We start from the raw sequence: 17,899 nt of genomic DNA, 5'->3' as shown, positions 1-17,899 counted from the left end.
GCCAGTATGCAGCTGATGATGAAGCTGCACCCCCCTCCCATTCCTCCCACCCCCATGGTGCTTAGCATAGTGCAAATGAAACAACAGAGCTGCTTTGCCAGATGCTTACGATAGTAACATGCTGCATTGTTTCATAAACAAAGCTGCTCCTTAATGAGAGAGCTTCCTGCCTAAGTTGAGCACCCAGCATGACCAACCATACACCATCACACAGCCAATTCAGCTATTCCGTTCTAAAAAAACTGGTATATTTTTGGTATGGCTAGCAAAGCTCTCTCAAAAGACAGACACGCACACACAAAGTAGAGCCCGAGGAAGTTAGCTTCATGGCTCAAGTCCCACATCAGTCAAGACGATATGCAGCATCATTGCGCCGACCATTAGGACAGCACACACTGCAGAGTCTCTCTAAGGGCAGCGAAAAGGCTCAGTTAGTAAAAGTCTCTTCTCTACTTGGAATTGGCTTTTTCAGGAAGTGCATCACAGCTTGCATCACTTTGCCAGGGGAGATGTTGTAGACAGGATGCGTTGGCTGCTGTTTGGGAATGAAAGAAAGGAAAAAAAAAGAATTAACTGCAATTCTGCTGGCTGTTGGCAGTTCTCTAACCCCCCCCCCCCCCAAAAAAAAGAAGAAGCCAAATTTGGACATTTAAATGTTATATGACATTCGGTCAGCAGATGCATTTCATTTTGCTTGATAAAAGCTTGACCACGGAGCTCCAGGGAGTCCTTGACTTACATTACAATTGAGTTCAGAACTTCTATCACTAAGCGAGGCAGTGGTTAAGCCAGTTTATGATCTTTTTTTTGCTATGGTCTTTAAGTGAATCTGATTTCCATTATTTGGCTTTGTTTGTTGGGAACCTCCTGGGAAAGTCACAAATGGCAATTACGTCACCCCAGGATGCTGCAAACATGTAAATGTGAGCTAGTTGTTAAGCACCCAGATCATGATCATATGGCCATGGGCCACTGTGATAATAAGCATGAGGACCAACTGTAAGAAACTTTTTTCCGTATTGTAACTTCGAGTAATTGTTAAATAAATGGCCGCAAGTTCATTTCTGGCGGGGGGGGGGGGAGAGGGAGATGAGTCTGCCTATCGAGATGAGGTGGACTGGTTGCTTTTGTGGTGTGGAGACAATAACTTGGTCCAATAAGACCAAGGAGTTTATAGAGGACTATAGAAGGAATAGATCAGACATCCAGCCCTTGGTTATCAATGGAGACCGACTGGAGGAAGTGGCCAGTTTTAAGTTTCTGGGTGTTAGCCAGAGGTGGGTTTCAGCAGGTTCTGACCAGTTCTGGAGAACCGGTAGCGGAAATTTTGAGTAGTTCAGAGAACCGGTAGTAAAAATTCTGATTGCCCCACCCTCTGCCTCCCAAGTCCCAGCTGATCGGGAGGAAATGGGGATTTTGCAGTAAGCTTCCCCTGGAGTGGGGTGGGAATGGACATTTTACAGTATCCTTCCCCTGCCATGCCCACCAAGCCAAGCCAGGCCATGCCATGCCACGCCCACCAAGCCATGCCCACACAACCGGTAGTAAAAAATTTTGAAACTCACCACTGGTGTTATCATAAAAGAGGACCTGACCTGGGGCACTCACATTGCAGCGCTGGTCATACTACCTGAGACTTCTCAGGAAATAACAACTGAATGAAACACTGCTGGTGACCTGCTGGTAACCTTCTACTGCTGCACCATAGAGAGTATTTTAACTTACTGCACCTGTGTGTGGTTTGCCAATGGCACAGTGGCAGATAGGATAGCACTCCAGAGGGATCAGATCATGCCCAGAAGATCATTGGTTGCCCTCTCCCTTCTTTGGAAGAGCTTTATAACTCACTGCCTTAAGAAAATTCAAAACATTCTTAAAGATCCATCTCATCCTGGGCACCCTTTTTTTGAACTATTACCATCTGGCAGATGGTACAGGATAATAAAAACAAGGACAAATAAGCTGAAAAACAGCTTCTATCCCAGGGCAGTAACTGTATTGAATTCTACAGTATAGTGTCATATTGGGTTTTCAATTTCAATTGTATAGAATGTAAAGGATGGGTGTATAATGTACAGTGAAGATGGTGTTTAATTTCGTTATGCGAGGTGCAATGACAATAAAGTAAACTAAATTAACTAAATCTATGTGCCAAATCCCGTTTAGATGAAACTTACCAGGCGGTTCTCTGGCACTCCTAGCACAACTTCATGTAAAAGATCTCCACTGCCAAAATGCTGTGCTATCGACAACCCACTCAGGCAGTAGCATGTATGGTAAAAATCTCGAGACCTGGAGGGGAATCACACACAAGGTTGAGGTAACAGAAACTCAAGTGGTTTTTATGCTAGACATGCATGCTTTTATGTAGAGTCCATTTTTGAAATTAGCAATAGCACTAGCACTTTGACTTATATACCACTTCACACTGCTTTACAGCACACTCTAAGTGGTTTACAGAGTCAGGATATTGCCCCCCCTCAAACAATCTGGGTCCCTCATTTTACCCATCTCGGAAATGGAAAGCTGAAAGGCTGAGTCAACTTTGAGCCTGGTGAGATTCGAACTGCCGAACTGCAGGCAGCCAGCAGTCAGCAAAATTAGGTTGCAGTACTGCATTCTAACCACTGCGCCACCACGGCTCTTGAAATTAGGTTTAGAATATGTAGAAAATCAAGCTAACAGGCAAAATCTAGCTAGAATAAGACTCAAGCTGGGCACAGGCCTTTGGTCTCACCTTGAATATAGGTAGTCCCCGACTTACAGCCACAATTGAGACTAACATTTCTGTTATTAAGTGAGAAATTTGTTAAGTGAATTTTGCCCCATTTTACGACCTTTCTTGCCTCAGTTGTTAAGTGAACCACTGCAGTTGATAAGTTAGTAGCCCAGTTGTTAAGTGAATCTGGGTTCCGCATTTACTTTGCTTGTCAGAAAGGTTGCAAAAGGTGATCACAATATCTTGGGACACAGCAACGGTCATAAATATGAACCAGTTGCCAATCATCTGAATTTTGATCACATGATCATGGGGATGCTGGAAAGGTTGTAAGTCATAAGTCACTTTTTTCAGTGCCGTTGTAACTTTGAATGGTCACTAAATGAACTATTCTAAGTTGAGGAGGACCTGTACCTCACATTCAATCAATGGATATCCCAAAGAAAGGCAGAAAGATCTGGAGGGTGATGATCAAATTCCATCTCCTCAGAGTCTCTAGCTTTCATTTCTCAAGTTTTTGTCTGGCCGCCAATGCCTATATTAATTTGGCTACATTTATCTTCACAATGGAACACAAGGCAAGTGGGAAAGGGCTTTAAAGTTTGGTTCAGTTAAATGGGGTTGCCAATAAGTTTGGGATAAGCTGTTTCTCTTGTCAAGTTAATTAAGCAGATTATGGCAATTTAAAATAACTTAATGAAATGGATTGCTGAATTCTGTTGCTTTTGAGAAAAAAATGTGGAAGTTGGATGTTTCGATGCCGTTTCCCCAGATTCCCCAATTCCAATTATGATGCTAGTTCCTCCCTAACTCTAGCTCTCCAAATCGCCTTCTCTCCCTGTCATTTTAATGCATCTCTATTATGCAAAGGGCTTTTAAGTACCATCCGATCAGGACTTTTGATAACCCCAAATTTATCATTTCCAATAGCAAGGAAGATGCCTGTCAAGAAATCGCGCAGTACTACTCACTTTCCTGGCTTGTCCAAAAGACCTCCTGCAGGACATTGGCAACATAACAAGATATATTCTTGAAGAGCTTGTTGGTCAAACATCCAGTGTGTCATACTGAGGGCAGGATCACCTAAGAGAAACATCACATCAATAAAAACTTAAGAAAAACGGTTGAAAATAGTTCCTGCACACCATGCTAATGGGAATATTCAAAAGGAAGGTACTTGATTCAAGTTTAGTTCTATAGCATGATCCTATTGGAGAACTAATTTCCTCTCTTATTATTGTCTAGATTCACTCTTCCCAAACCTGGACACTATCCAAGATTTTTAAGTTCAGCTCCTTAGTTTTTTCCTAGCCAACGTAGCCATTGCTGAGATTTTTGGGAGTCAAAACCGTTTTGGAAGACAGGTTCGTAAAGCTATTCAGATGGACTCCAGCATTCATCGTGCCCAGCCAGGCTTGGAGCTGTAGCCCAACACAAGGAATACACCAGTTTGAGAATGTCCTCATGGCACACTCATAAGGGTCAGTTGTAGCAAGTGTGGCTCACTTAATCATAATTTATATTATATTATATTATATTATATTATATTATATTATATTATATTATATTATATTATATTATATTATATTATATTATATTATTATATTATATTATATTTCTATACCGCCTTTCTCCCGTAGGACTCAAGACGGTGTACAGTCAAGAAAAATATAGACACACAAACATCATAAAATTGCTAATTAAAATTATTACTTAGTTTGGTCAATTAAATAAAACCCAGAATTAGATAACATTTAAAAAATCATTCACATGTTCGTATGTTTAGCCCTGCCTGTTGGAATATCAGGGTCTTGAGGGCACGGCGGAAAGCACGGAGATCAGGGATATTCCGTATCTCCGGGGGCAGTTCATTCCAAAGGGTTGGAGCCCCACAGAGAAGGCCCTCCCCCTGGGAGTCGCCAGTCGACATAATTTGACTGACGGTACCCGGAGTAGTCCCTCCCTGTGAGAACGAACTGGTCGGTGGGAGGCTATTGGTGGCAAAAGACGGTCTCGTAGGTACCCAGGTCCTAAGCCATGGAGCGCTTTAAAGGTGATAACTAACACCTTGAATTGCACCTGGAAGACCACCGGGAGCCAGTGCAGTTCGCGTAGGAGAGGTGTTACATGGGCGTAACGAGCTGCGCCCATAATCACACGTGCGGCTACGTTCTGGACCAGTTGGAGCCTCCGGGTGCTTTTCATAATCAAGATGGCGCCTCCTAGGTTTTTCTATTTTACTCTACTGAATTTTAAGGAGACTCTGCAGGCAAGAACTAAGTTTCTAGCAGTTGTTGGCAGCTGCTGCTTTTGTCCACTAGTCTTTCCAATTATAGGTACTCAATAGATCATCCACCAGTCGTATGCTGTGCTGCAAGACAACTGGAGGATCCAGTTGCTAAGGAAATAATTAGACCCAAATGAGTATTGAGCAAGAGACAGGTTGGAAAAGAGACAGAACTAAAAATGTATTTTACTTATCCTCAGACATGACATTTTTCATGTATTTCTAACCTTTTGCCTGTCAGCGGTCTGTTGCATTACATGCTTCCTAGCCTTATTCCTAAATTGAAAGAAGAGTATTTCCCAGTTGCTACAAAATCAGAATGCAAAAGCTAAGATTATTCTGTTCCTCGTTCTTGAGCTTTCACTGAACTCCAGCATACTTGTTTACTCCAAAGAGGAAATCAGTGTCAAGAAACTGTGCCCAGTGGGGAAAGCATGGGTAACATTTCGAAGTTCAAAATTACCTTTGGCATGCAAAGCTCGATGTAGGAGAGGCAGTAAACCAGCCTGCCAGAATGAGTAGCAGCCATCCACCAGCTTGTTACAACGACCCTGAAACCCTCCTTCAAAACGCATCTGACGGCTTGTAACCCAGTGCTGGCAGAGAAAGCAAAGCAATCATCACTCTTGCTCACAGCAGTCAGAGAAGCTGTTACACACAATAGACCCAACTTAGAGACTCACAGACATTTGCATGTTTTTATTTCCCCTTTAGTTTAATACAGCCTTATTGCAATAATGTATCCAGGTGGCCACCCTTAGTTATTAAATTGAAAGAAGGGAACAAAAAATCAGATTGCTCAATCGACATACTAAAAATAATTTTATTTAACACCATTACAACATGGTAGAGTTGCTATCCAGCAAAGAAATGATGGTATTGCAAATATTCTCCACCCAGTAATGGATATGACTGGTTTTCCTCAGAGTGATAATGGGCAGGAACATTCACTGTTATTACTTTTAGTGCTGTGGTATGTTTTGTTATTCTTTCCATTTTGTATTTTTAATAATACAATAATATATATCTAGAATAATAGTTGTTAAGTTTGGAAAGGTGCTCAGAGCCTTCATGAAACTGAGTGAAGTAAAATTGGCAGTACTAAATAAATACCAAAAGTTGTGTATAAAATTTTTAACTGAAATGCTGACAAATTCACACATCGTTGCTAAAGCAATTTTCTACGATGATATGCTGAATACAGATCCTATCATCACAGCCTAGTGCTGGGCTGGTGACGATTGGATTGCTCTGAAGCAATGAGATTGAGAATCTCAGTACTAAACTAGTAAAGCATTTTAACAAAGTTATGGATTAGACAGAGATTTGAGACATAAGAAATAATGCCGACGGTTTATCCAGAAGAAATATTTACACAATGAAGAGCCCAGTTATGCAATTTTGTATTATGACAGAAATATCCAAGTACTAGATTTGTGAGCAATAAAAGAGGAACACTACAAAGAAGATAAAAGCAGGTTAGGGTTAAACAGGAAGCCTATTAGCAATGCATTAATCATGAATTAGACCCATCATTTATTTTTGAAACTGCAATACAGGCTTGGATTTATGAACAGCCAATTAGAAAAGACCTATGGAAGACTGGTTTGGATATGGTGACTGCAGCAGGCTTAGGACCGTGTTTCCCCAAAAATAAGACCCTGTCTTATATTTTTTTGAACTCTGAAATAAGCGCTTGGCCTTATTGCCATGCGCTCAAAAGCCCGATTGGGCTTATTATCAGGAGATGTCTTATTTGGGGGGAAACAGGGTATGTGCACAAAGATGAAAAAACAGTGAGATACCCACAATGGAGAAATGGACAGTAAAGATGGGTTAAAAAAAATCAAATGATGATTTATGGATTTGCCATAATTTAAAAGGGTTGAATAATGGGGAAATATGATGTAATTTTAAAGAGAGAAGTATGCAGATTTACTTGTAACTGCTGTAAAGGAGATATGGAGTCACTGCTTTATATATTTTTATTTTCTTGTTTCAGTTTGCTTTTCTCTCCCTTACTTTTCTCACTTTTTCACTTTACTTTTTTCTTCTTTTCCTTAATTTTAGTTTAGATTATTTTGCCCCAAAGCTGCTTTTTCAAGAGGCAACTGGACTTTCTGGTTTTTCTTTGAAGACGTTTCGCTTCTCATCCAAGAAGCTCAGAGCTGAAGAAGCTTCTTGGATGAGAAGCAAAACATCTTCACAGAAAAACCAGAAAGTCCAGCTGCCTCTTGAAAAAGCACCTTTGGGACAACCAAGCCCATGGATGACTGAGAATCTCCATGCATTACATATATTACCTTATTTTATATCTGAGAACATTTTAATAAAAATTATGAAACTGTAATACAGATGCATTTCATTTCTGTTCTTTGAATAGCATGAAATAGATAAGTGAATCCGACAAATGGTTACTTACTAATAAACTTTTCAGATTCAAAACTTGTTCATTTTTGAGAATGACCAAGGCTGCCAGTCCACAAAACGTGTATCCTCCATGGGCTTCCATGCCGGGGACGCCACCGATCCCGCCCTCCCAGTTCTGACATCTAATTCAAAATTAAAACACAAAAGCAGAGACTGTATTCCAAGATAGAAAATAAGATTAGTGTTTGTTTTTCTGCTTTTCCTCCTCTGGGTAGCTTAGAACAGCCTAAGTCTGTTAAATTGCCAACTAAGAGTTTCTTACCTTGCGATCCATTCCGCAGTTTTTTCAAAGAGAGACTGTGTAATAATGTTGGTAAGGGAAGCTACGGATGCAGCACAATAGGCACTCCTAAGATTTAAATAAAAGAATATTTAAAAGCAATATGTGGAGAAAGAATATACATGGCTCTACTGTTGTAAGCAAGGAATCCTATATTACACTGTATTATCTACAACACACTCAGGATGCTATTGAAAAATAATACGCATCATAAAAAGAAGGGGGCTATTAACTTTTAGTAATTCCTCCACTCGCAAAAAAGCCTCCATGCAACAGCTTTGTGTAGAGGGGAGGAGAGAGATGTAGATAAAGATGGCAACTCTGCTGACAGAGGATTTACATCACCAACACAAGGAAGGAGACAATTGCTGGCAGGTTCCCATCTGTGTTATGGGCAACCTCCCACTCTAAACTGAAAAAGTTCCCCGATTCTCAGAATAGAGAGCTGGGGGGGGGGATATGTTGAAGGGGGCATCATTAACAATTGGCTTCCTTCCTATATTGCTGACAACTGAATGAAAAAGGCTTCTGTCAGCAAAGCATCATCAACTGGGCACATTTTTAAAAGCACAACAGAATAGAAATTATACCAAAAGCTAAATTTGGACTTTACATTTACCCTTCAGTTAAACCAACTGGTAATTTAATTTACATTTATAATGACAAAACATACTGTGTGTCTATTGATATTAAGACAGAGACCCCTCTTATATCTTTTCCTTAAAATCTCATGGAGGAGAAGGGAAGTTCCAAAGAAGTCGTAGTCTTACACAAATGTGCAATTGTTTATTGGTTTCCCACACTGAATAGTGTAAACCGCAATTCTGTTTTAAAAGTGTTTTCTTTCTTCAATCTGCTATACCAAAATAAAACCCGAGCATGTGTGTTGTTTTTTTCACAGAAGCATGGAACTCCTCTGAATTACAGTCACAGCAAGACATCCTTGTTGACCCTTATTGAGGGATGTTTCCGTACAGCAGTAGCCAAGGCCTCAATCTCTAGCCGTGTCATTACCAACCTGTGCAGAATGTTAAATGCACTTCAGGAGAAACCACCTAATAATCAATAGCTCCTGATTTGCTTTTTGAGAGAGCAATACATGGTAAGTTTTTGACATACCGGACATCAACTTCGCCTCCTAGGTGCATGATGAAGGAGCCATCAGGCTGCTTCAGGGAATACAGGTATTCCAGAAGTGTCTCTCTGAAAATGAGAAGAAGCTGATAAGATGAGGAACTTCAGGAATATTTATCCCAATTAGGAGAAAATCAAAGTAGCAAGAATGGTTCAGAATCTCTACAACTTTTTCACTTTTTTGATGGCAATCGCCCCACAACATGCTCTTTCTGAAGAATCTTGGGCCCTCATCATCCCTGCCAGAGTTTTCATTTCCACCAAAACACCTGGATGCTTCACAATAGCTGCCTTCTTACTACCACCACCCCATGTGCTGTAATACTATATCTTTGCATATACCCTTTGTTGTATTATGTATCAAAAAAGACCAATTCTCAGCATGAATCAGGTCAGATGTCAGATGAAACATCATAAGGCCAAATCAAGCCACATAACACTAAATTGACTCCTACTACTGGAATTCAAAGCAACTGGCCAGTGCAATAAGGGAGATGCTGTACCCAACCCCTGCAGAATTCCTGCAGAATAATCTCAGAACCCAGGTTACATATTTAACTCCATACATATTTTCTCTTCTTACAACTCCCAGTCTAACTTATTTTAGGGCCCAAGTGTGATATTAGGAACAGTTACAGATAGTTCTCAACTTACAACCACTCATTTACTGATTGAAATTACAACAGCACATAAAAAATGACTTATGACCGTTTTTTATACTTATGACAATTACAACATCCCCATGGTCATCTGATCAACATTTGATCAGCTTGGCAACTGACATGTATTTATGACAGTTGGAGTATCCTGGGGTCAGGGGATCACTTTTTGTGACCTTCTGCTCAGTAAAGTTAATGGGAAAACCAGATTCACTTAAATGTGTTACTAACTTAACAACTGCAGTAATTCACTTAACAACTGTGGCAAGAAAGATCGTAAAATGGGGCAAAACTCACTTAACAATGGTCTTGCTTAGTAATGGAAATTTTGGGTTCAAATGTGGTCGTATCTGTATTTCTTTTCCTTTCTCCAACTTGTGTTAGAGAGCATTGTTTGATACCTTTCTGAGCAGTGCCATGTGTATCTTTTCAGAGTTATACCTTGAAGATCAACTATTCCTAATATGAACGTGTTTTTGACTAGTTTGTTTAATGTGCATGTAAATAAATACTCTTATCAATAGATCAATACTTCTCCAAACTTTCTGACAGTGAGAACAATCAACCAATGGAACAGAAGTTGCCTTTGGAAGTTGTGGTAGCTTCATCACTTGAGACTTTCAAGACAAGATTGCACTGCCACTTGTCAGAAATGGTGTAGGGTCTCCTGCTTGAGCGGGGGTTTGGACTAGATGACCTATAAGGTCCCCTGTCAGTCTGTTAAACTCCACTGTGGGGAGATTGTACAAACACAGTGGAAGAATCCAGTGATGGATCAGCCATATGATGGCACCACATAAATCTGGGGGTTCTGCTGTTTTTTTAGAAGAAAAGTGAATCTACTATATCAGATAGTAGATCTCTGGCAATTGGTGAAAAATGTTAACATTTCTGACTCTCAACTGATTTAGATTAAGCAACAGAATGTTGCAGTTAGAAAGCAGGTCAGGCTATTGAATGTGCTGAATCTGCCTGCAGTAGGGACTACACACACATAATTCTAAACAATGTGGACAGGCACTGCTTTCAGTTTGCTTCCCACTGTTCATCATAACCTATAAGTCTCAAGAGCCAATTTGGGCTACGACTAGTCTAATACAACGTAATGAAAGCAACACGATGGGCTTAGAGGTGGGTTTGACGTATTTTTACCACTGGTTCGCCACACGGGCGCACGCTCGCTTCGTGCATGCGCCTTCCACACATGTGCCTGGCCTTCCGCACATGGGCGTTGCTTGCGTGTGCAGCTTGGACACATGTGCGCGGCCTAGAAAAAAAGTAAGGACAGCATAGCGCCAGGGCGGGTCCACCCATGGTCACCATTACCGGTTTACCCGAACTGGTCCGAACCAGCTGAATACAACCACTACATGGGCTCTAGTTGCCAAAGAGCATCTGTTGGCAAAGTCTGTAGAAGAAAATAGTTTCTTGCTCACTTATCAGTTGTCATTTCCTCTACATTAAGTGAAATAGGGAAGCCTGGGAGAATAGTAGTATCTCTTAGGGATACTGTAGACATCTTATATCATGAATGGAATTAACAATCCCTTGGATCCCTTTCTGAGCTATGATTTTACCTGTTGATAACATTGTATGCCTCTTCAGTGCCAATAATACAGAGAGCATTCACAGCTGCATACGTTGGAGCAAGATGTGGGTGTTGGCCTGGTCCTCCTCCAAAGCCTCCGTTTGGGCTCTGACAGTGGCTCAGGAACTGGCACACACTACACACCAAGGAAAGGCAAAGGCAAGACTAGTCTGTAACAAGCAGCAAATGCTAAGTTTTCTCAATAGTTCAGTTTTGCTAAAACTCTCTCCAGTACACCCATTTCTGAAAACAGCTTTTATTCAAGACTTTTTCAAGAGCCTTGGTGGCGCAGCAGACTAAAGTGCTGTTAAATAGCCCCAGCTGCCTGCAATTACTGTTAAATAGCACCACCAGCTGCAATTACTGTAAGTTCAAATCTCACCAGGCTCAAGGTTGACTCAGCCTTCCATCCTTTCAAGGTAGGTAAAATGAGGACCCGGATTGTGGGGGCAATAAACTGACTTTGTATAAAAAAGAACCCTGCTTAGGGGGGGCTGAAAGCCCTACTAAGCAGGTATATACATAAGTATGAAGGCTATTGCTTAACGCATTGTAAGCCGCCCTGAGTCTCCAGAAAAGGGCAGCATATAAATCGAACCAATGAATGAATGAATGAATGAATGAATGAATGAATGAATGAATAAATAAATAAATAAATAAATAAATAAATGTCTCCCTCCTGTCATGTTATCTCCATCATAAGGTAATTAAGGGGGAAAAAGTCCAGAATTTTTATTCTAGCACAAATTTTAACATCATTCTCATGCCACTATATTCCACTGACACAGAATTTATATCTCCAATTGATTGTATCAAATCTGAAAAAACACAAGGGAGACACCCCTTGGGCAATGCAGCTTATGGTTGCTTTACGGTTGCTCCTGAAAATCAAAGGCAGGATAAGATGCCTGAGTGCATCGGGGGGGGGGGGGGGGAACGTTCTGGTTTCCCTTCAAACTATAAAATGTTTGCCTTCTACAGGAGGGGAAAGATCTGCAGAAAGAAGAAAGCAGGGAAAAGGAGTGCAAAATAATCATCTTGCGCTCCTACAAGACGAGAAATGTACAGTGGTTGAAGAACTAAAATACCTGCTCAAGGATTGTCTCTCATCAAGATTACTTAGCTAACTGCATGATTTCCACTACGGTTTTGTTCTGGTCAGATATGATTTCTGAACTCTCTCCCTTAATTATTCAGAGTAACCTTATCACTTGCTATGATCTAATCAGGTTTCAACAAATAATACTCCTATGAATTAAACTACCTTAATTACAGTTTGTCAAAGTAGACCAATTTCTCAGCAGAGTTCATGAAATTAAAATGAACCATAATTTAGGATTCAGACCACACAAGTTGCAGTTATTTTAAAACAAGGACAGAGATGAGACATATGCCCAAAGCTCAAGGTGACTCATCCTCATCATATTAAACTAGCTTAATTATTGTCCAAATGCAGTCGCAGCCTTGATAGGCTGCAGTAGCTGGTCAATCATGGATGATCTAGGAAGCTAAGCAGGTTAACCTTGAATTGTACCCAGTTGTGTGGGTGGGGAACCTTCCTAAGGATTCCAGGGATACCGAAAGATTGAAAAACTGAAAAATGCATCCCAGAGAAGGCAGTGGGAAACCACTTCCATAACTCTGCCAAGGAAACCACGGGTTTACAGTTTCCAGGGATCAAAATCAACTCAAGAGCATCCTTACCCTTTAAATTCATGGTTCTTATCAGTTTTCCTGTGTGTCAGGGTTTTAGATACAGTATACAGTACTGCCAAAGGATTCCGATGGTGATGGGACTGAACATGTGAGTAGCACTGAGGGGAAATGTCCCCCATCTCGCTGCAGCTCCAGGGCCCTCAAAATGTGTCCCAAATGATTGATGGACCTCTACAGGGCAGGTTTTGGGAAGGGCTAGCGCAGAGGCTACCAACCTTTCTGGACCAGCATGTAAGGGGAAGAGATTGGATGGTTCTGTGTGAGTGGCAAGGAGTGCGTGAGTGCATGCATGCAAGCGGTGAGCGCATGCGGCCCTCCCGAGCTCTGTTTTCACTGGCAGAAGGTTGCAGGAGGCTGTTGCAGCCTAAAACGGAGCTCAGGAGTCCGTTTTCACTGGCAGAGTGCTCAGGCCTCCACAGGCACCCCTGACATGAGTGACATCGAGCTGGCCACGCCCACCCCGGCACCCCAAGGTCAAATACAACCCTGATGCGGCCCTCAATGAAATTGAGTTTGATACCCCTGATCTAAGCCCATTACTAAAAGCTTCTACTCAAGAACAAATTATTAAGACATTGTTGGAGCAAAATGAATGAGACAATGCACTGTTGTGTTTTTAAAATAATCTGGACATGTGTTGCGTGGACAATAGGATGTTAACTCAGAAAGTCATGTGCTCTGCATAGCTGATGAAGATTTCAGAATATTAATGTCTATAGTCATTTTTTTGCCGCAGAAATGTTAAATGTAGTGGAACAGAGCTCCACTTCACATTACACTTACCAGTTATTTCTCCTATGTGAACGCTGAGTTTTAACTTTAAACAATTATTTACTGATAAGATACTAGTAATCTGTCTCACATGCATCCTGCTTCTGCATAATCACTCGTCTTTTTCACCCGAAACCTCATCCCAATTTAAATACTACATCAGCATAGCCACTCTTTTCACTTAATGAACTGAACTGAAGCCCATGAAAGCTTGTGCTTTTTAATAAAATGAGTTAATCAGAAAAGGTGCCACCAGACTCTTTCTAATTTCTAATTTTAATTTAGGTAACTTTATGAGTAGCTTATTTGAAAAAACAGAATTAAAGATGCATAGAATCCAAAGCTTTGATGAAACTTTTCTTGATTTCTACCGTAGAGGTTAACTGGATTTTTTAAAAAAATCTTCAATGAGGACTAGAAACTTTTAAGGAAATCAATCTTCAAAATAGGAGTTCCTATATCACATATTGTACATTGTGCAATTTCTGCATAAGTCCCCATAATGCTAAAGAAAAAGTACATCTGATGAAACCAAACTTACTCTGATGCTATTGAATCTGGGATTGGTTCCCCCAAGAGCTCCAGGCTGTGCAGGATCCAATAGCACAGCCATGGGCGACTGGCATCCAGACACTACAAAAGAAGAGAGCTACACCTGTTCAAATCTCACACAATAAACAGTACTATATTTGCCTCAAATGAGAGACTATTTTGTGCAGGAGGTTTTATCAGAACAAAAGTACTGAAAAGCAAACAGCCCATCTAAGAGGCAAAAGAACTTGAACTTGGAAGCATTCCGACAGCGCCCAAAAAATCATTATGATTTGTTCAGTAATAACTTCATGGTAACCTCTCTTTTTATTTATTACTATAAATAGTATAGACAAAGCAAAAACTACAAGTAACTAACCCACAGAGCTTTCCCCCCCAGGTCTGATACTATACAGATGTGCTGAGACTGCAATTCACAGAATTCCTATCTCTCATGGTCTTTCTGGGAGCAACAGCTTGAAATTTTAGAGGGGGTTGGTCCTCCAGCTGAAGGAGCTAACAGAGGACAAGCCTAATAAAGCCAACCAATAGAACTCAATTTGTCTTCTTCTAGCCCATCTAATATTTAGGTGTCTGAAAATTGTAAAGGTAGAAGCAAAAGAAAAGAGTACCAAGGTCCATGGCCAAATCTATTATTAGAAACCAACAAACTGCAAACATAATCAATAAGGAAAAAAATATACATTTGGTTCAAATTGCAAAAAATTACCTCATAGGCATCAGTCAATTGCCTCAGTCCTCTCTTCAAGTAGTGGAAATGTTTATCTTGTTGCAAAACATACCTGATGGGTTAACCGAAACATAATACAATTTAGCAAAGTTACAGAGTACCATCTGAGTGATGAACAGACTTGCTTGTCACTCAGTTAATTAAAAGGACAAAGAATAACCTGTATTTTCCATAAATAAGTGTATATATGGAATGTGATGCGTTTGTATTTAGGGATGTGTTCCTTGAGCAACTACCAGGCCACTTCACACAAAATGAATTCTGGCTTACCAATATACACCAATGTAGCTTTATCTTTCTACAAACAAGTAAAATGAGTTTGATTTAAATCAGGAGTCTGGTTTTATGCTTACTGGAATAAATCTGGCCTGACGCTCACACATTACACTATGCAAACTGTGACAGTTATCCATGTTTGTTAACTGTACTCTCGAGAGAGAGAAGCCAAGGGATCTAATCTGAACAGCATATACGATTACACTGTTCAGTCATTAGTTAGCCATATGGTTTCTCATTATGTGCAAATGCAGTCACAATGTTAGATCAAACCAAGGTCTTAATGCAATGTTAGATCAAACCAAGGTCAATATAATGGGACATTCTGGTCAGCATCCAAAAGACTGCTGAGACCAGAAGTAAGCAACCATTTCAGGTTATGAGGAGCAGTGCACAATTACAAGCATAGTTTTGACGCCTTCAGAACTTTCATTCATGATTTTAAATATTTTAACTTTTAAAAAGGTTTTGTTGGATAGTAAAGAAAAGCTAAACATGATTAATCTACCTGTAGTGCTCACAAAGTAAGGTTGTAGAGAAAACAGGTGGTAGATTTATTGCTTGCCCAGCCCAACCCCTAATAAAGTCATTCATTCTTTTTATGAAGGGAAAGCAATCTAAGGAGTCTTGTCATTGTAAAGTTTGAGAATCCTGCCATAAATTAATAGTGCAATGTGGTGCATCAATAAAATAATTTGTGTCAAACTGTCGGTTAATTTCTGTTGGATAAACCTGAAGGATAACAAAATAATTTCTACCTCTTGCCATTTTATTGCAATAGTAATGATTAACAGTGGTTTTGATTGCTACCGTATTATTACAAAACATCTTAAATAATTAACCAGTATAAAAGATTTTAAAACAAGTTCACTAAGAAGAGTGTTCTCTGAAATCAAGAAACATCTGGGAGAAAAACATTAAAATGGAAAAATAAGCCAAGGTGAACATATGTGATTGAAAGAGACACATGAATGTAATAGGCAGGTCACTGAAGGGTGAATCAAAGTAATATTGTGGATCAGGCAAGAGTCTTCTAGAAAGCAGATTCCTACAGAGCGAAGATTTCAAATAATAATATAAAGATCAAGTACATACATGCATAAACCCAAGATGACAAAAAAATAATCAGTGAAGTGCTTGATTTCATAAGCTTTTTATCCTGTCTGTTTCTTGGGGGAGGGTTTTTTTCTTTTGGCTAAGCCACAATTGCTAACTATGTAAAGTTTTAAAAAGAATAAGAAACAGAAGTGGAGAAGAGGTAGAGATGAGGATGAGAAGGCTCTGGGGTGGAGTTTCCTCCCCTCTGTTGTTTGCACTGGAAGAAAAGCTCCCATTCAGAACAACACACTGTCATCCAACACAAAAACAACAAGGGTGACTTCATGATGTTTCTCTAAGATTTAATGAATGGAATGCCATACAATATTCCACAAGTGAGTATTAAAGCTGCATGCACTTATATATGCTTGAATATTTAGATACGTAAACATAAATCCTTCCCCATCTTGCCCCCATGATTGCCCCCAATTGCATCTTCCTCTATAAGATCCTTTGTAGGATTAAGAGATAACCTACAGGTATAAAAATAAGGGCAGGAAATTGCTATAAAAGGAACACATTCCTCAAAACAGATAAGCCAGCACAATTCAAGATCCAAAGTCCTTAACAGTTTATGGTTTTTTTAAACTGTATATAGAAGAAAAAGAACATGAATACAATAACTTACTGGGTGTCGTGATGATTTCTCTTGTAAACATCAAAAACTTCTTGAACAATATCCTCCACTTTTGTCTGCATCAAGCCAAGGGGACAAAGAAGAGTCACAGAAAACATGGAAAAAGAAAGCAGTAAAATTAGCACAATAATTGTTATATAAGGAGGTCAATCATCACATTGCAGTACCATGATGTCATAGCATAACATGTCAGAAGTGTTTTAATGACTGTGAATGCACCCAGGTAGAGTCTTTTGCACCCCAAACACTTCTCCACTGGTGCAGAAGACACTTTCCATGCTGATACACTGTGCTGGTATCAACATGGCTTTCCACAATCTTAATTAATACTTCTAGGATCAAACTATTTGAGGAATCCTATGATGTCTCATTTCCAGTGGAACACGATAGCAGAAAAAAGCTAGCAGTAAATTCTTTAGGAGCACTAAAATGTGTCACGTAGCATTTATTTTACTTGAATATAATGGCAGAAAATAAAATATTAATAGTAACACTGGTACTAGCAAGAAACATTAACTGAAGAATGCTCTCAAGTAGAACAAATGACTCTTCAAACTAATAAAAATGATGCAGTCTATTGTTCCTTTAGAAAGGGAGAAAGAAATTTAATGTTCAGGGTTTCTATTATATTATTGGTTGTTCAACAGAGCAAACTTACAAAGAAGTACTTCCATGGCAAATTAAAGAGCAATTTGCCAGAGTTTTTCTTGCCTCAACTGAAGAAGGCTGCTGCTTAGTTTGCTGGCATCCCCTCAACATGGTAGCTATTTTTTTATATTTTTATTTATTTGTATCCCACCATTATTATTTTTATAAGTAATTCAAGGCAGCAAACATATTAACATACCTTCCTCCTATTCTCCCTTCAGTACCCTGTGGGTTGGGTTGGGCTGAGACAGAGTGACTGGCCCAAGGTCACCTAGCTGGCTTTCATGGCTAAGACAGGACTTGAACTCATGGTCTCTTGCTTTCTAGCTTGGTGCCTTAACCACTAGACCAGGGATTGGCAACCTTAAACACTC

At 39.9% G+C, this 17,899-nt stretch overlaps 1 protein-coding gene across 1 annotated transcript in view; it reads right to left on the bottom strand.

Moving 5' to 3' along the window:
* Nucleotides 1-370: 370 nt before the first annotated feature.
* FNTB (farnesyltransferase, CAAX box, subunit beta) overlaps nt 371-17,899 on the bottom strand; it is a 33,154-nt gene continuing 15,625 nt past the window's right edge. The window contains exons 2-12 of the mRNA XM_070957176.1: nt 16,869-16,933; nt 14,846-14,918; nt 14,126-14,217; nt 11,087-11,233; nt 8,836-8,919; nt 7,699-7,785; nt 7,429-7,558; nt 5,470-5,602; nt 3,691-3,802; nt 2,178-2,292; nt 371-535 (exon numbers count right to left, since the gene is read on the bottom strand). Coding sequence (XP_070813277.1) covers nt 428-535; nt 2,178-2,292; nt 3,691-3,802; nt 5,470-5,602; nt 7,429-7,558; nt 7,699-7,785; nt 8,836-8,919; nt 11,087-11,233; nt 14,126-14,217; nt 14,846-14,918; nt 16,869-16,933 — 1,146 coding nt within the window. The 3' untranslated portion in view covers nt 371-427. The remainder of the gene's footprint in view (nt 536-2,177; nt 2,293-3,690; nt 3,803-5,469; nt 5,603-7,428; nt 7,559-7,698; nt 7,786-8,835; nt 8,920-11,086; nt 11,234-14,125; nt 14,218-14,845; nt 14,919-16,868; nt 16,934-17,899) is intronic.

This window comes from Pituophis catenifer, unplaced genomic scaffold, assembly GCF_029215685.1.
Source record: "Pituophis catenifer annectens isolate HBS135680 unplaced genomic scaffold, rPitCat1.0.hap2 SCAF_1, whole genome shotgun sequence".
In the NCBI taxonomy this organism is placed as follows: domain Eukaryota; kingdom Metazoa; phylum Chordata; class Lepidosauria; order Squamata; family Colubridae; genus Pituophis; species Pituophis catenifer.
Note: the sequence above shows the minus strand (reverse complement) of the source record. Positions and strands in the feature narration are given on the sequence as shown.